At 47.9% G+C, this 1,680-nt stretch overlaps 1 protein-coding gene across 1 annotated transcript; it reads right to left on the bottom strand.

Annotated features, from left to right (window-relative positions):
- Nucleotides 1-700: 700 nt before the first annotated feature.
- On the bottom strand, nt 701-1,282 carry LOC124675055 (putative glycine-rich cell wall structural protein 1). Its single transcript, XM_047211118.1, has one exon. It carries the CDS (start codon nt 1,280-1,282, stop codon nt 701-703), a length of 582 nt encoding a protein of 193 aa, XP_047067074.1.
- Nucleotides 1,283-1,680: the final 398 nt, after the last annotated feature.

Consider the following 1,680-nt stretch of genomic DNA (forward strand, 5'->3'; position numbering starts at 1 on the left):
CCGATGGGAGTAGCCCCCGACTCGAGTGCTTGCAATCGAGCATAAGCTCAAATCTTTGTAATTCCTGAATCAAATATGATGAACTATGTTAACTCAATAAATTATTTACCTGCTTAGATGAAAACCTTCTTCTTATTGGGTGCGCGGTCAGCGTTTTTGATGGGAGTAGCCCCCGAGGCAACTCAAAGCCTTTATACACCCGAGGATTTCACGGACTCAAGCTTTCAATCTTTCTGGCACTTGTAATTTTTTTTACATTGCTGCTGATGATGGCGTGTTCGGGTGCTTCTGCATCATGGCTGATGTGACGCGTCGTGGGTGGGCCCTAATGCATGCTGACGAATGTGCGGCGACGGCCACGACCGTCGATTTGACTTCTCGACCGTGCGAGAGAACCGAAGCGCCAGTAGTAATTTTACTGGTTTTACACGAGTGGAGTAAATAGGCCGGGTGATTCGTACCTATGCTGACACATATGTAGTACTACGCGTAACATATTACAGTTCCAAACCAGTACTGTTGTACACTCTAACAATGTAATGTTCCTTTATTCGTATGCCAGGATCTTTGGAAAAACAAATACCTCAAACAAAAACAAAATAAACTGGACTGGATGCGATGACATCGATCGACTCAAAACATCAGAGGATCGATTCCATAATGAAACTGACTCTAGCAACTTTGCTAGTACTATAAAGATCTAAGGGCGTGAATCTGCACTCCCAGATCCACTGCCTTGGCCGCCACCGTTCCCACCGTTTTGACTGAAGCCTTGGCCATCACCATTGCCATCAGATTTGGCATTCACAAAATTTGGTCCTCTGAAGACTCCTACTGCGGTACTGGAGCCAGAGCCGGTTCCACTGCCAGCCCCATGACCACTGGATCCAGAGTTACCTCCGGCTTGTCCCCCGCCACCGCCGCCACCACCACTCCACGCAGTGCTAGTATACCCACCAGAATCATAATGTGACCCTTTGCCATAGGTACCAGAACTTACGCCCGAGCCAGTTCCATCACCATACCCTGAACCACCAAGTTGGCTAGTGCCGCTGCCACCCCCACCGCCTACGACGCTTGCACGGACACCGCCGTCACTCTCGGCAGAGCCAATGCCGCTACCTGACCCCGAGCCACCACCTTTTACATACCCGCCGCCCCCTCCCCCTCCTCCTGTGCTAGTTTCTGCCCCACTAGAGTATCTAGCCACCCGTGCGGCACTAGCTAATCCAATGCTTAAAATAAAAATGAGTGCGAGGGCTGCGAGCTTGGTGCCTGCCATTGTGAGTCGTCTACGTGTAAAATGAGATGAGTTGTAACACAAGATTGCAGGTGTACTTATAGTGGTTAACGGCGAGGAATGGCTCTATATCATAGTAGTATCAGGTACGCCGGTGATTTGTGGAGGGTCTCTAGAAGATTCCAGAGGTCAGTTGACTTATACCATATGCAAGTAATGATGAGATCTGCAGGTTGTAGGTCTTCCAGTCCTTTTACTTTTCTCTTCAGATGCCATCTTAACTAGAAGACTTGAGAACGGTCTTCAATGTTGAGGTCCTTTTTCGCCTTTCTCTCTAGATGCCATCTTAACTGGAAGAGACTTCAGGAGGGCATAGCTTGTGCTTCGCTTTTGTTCAATGCCTCAGAACAATATTTTTCGATAAAATAAATATATTAATA

The sequence above is a fragment of the Lolium rigidum genome, chromosome 7, assembly GCF_022539505.1.
Source record: "Lolium rigidum isolate FL_2022 chromosome 7, APGP_CSIRO_Lrig_0.1, whole genome shotgun sequence".
Lineage (NCBI taxonomy): Eukaryota > Viridiplantae > Streptophyta > Magnoliopsida > Poales > Poaceae > Lolium > Lolium rigidum.

Bases quoted from the DNA above. Each gene is read 5' to 3' on its own strand.
- LOC124675055 (XM_047211118.1), bottom strand. From the start codon at position 1,282: ATGGCAGGCACCAAGCTCGCAGCCCTCGCACTCATTTTTATTTTAAGC.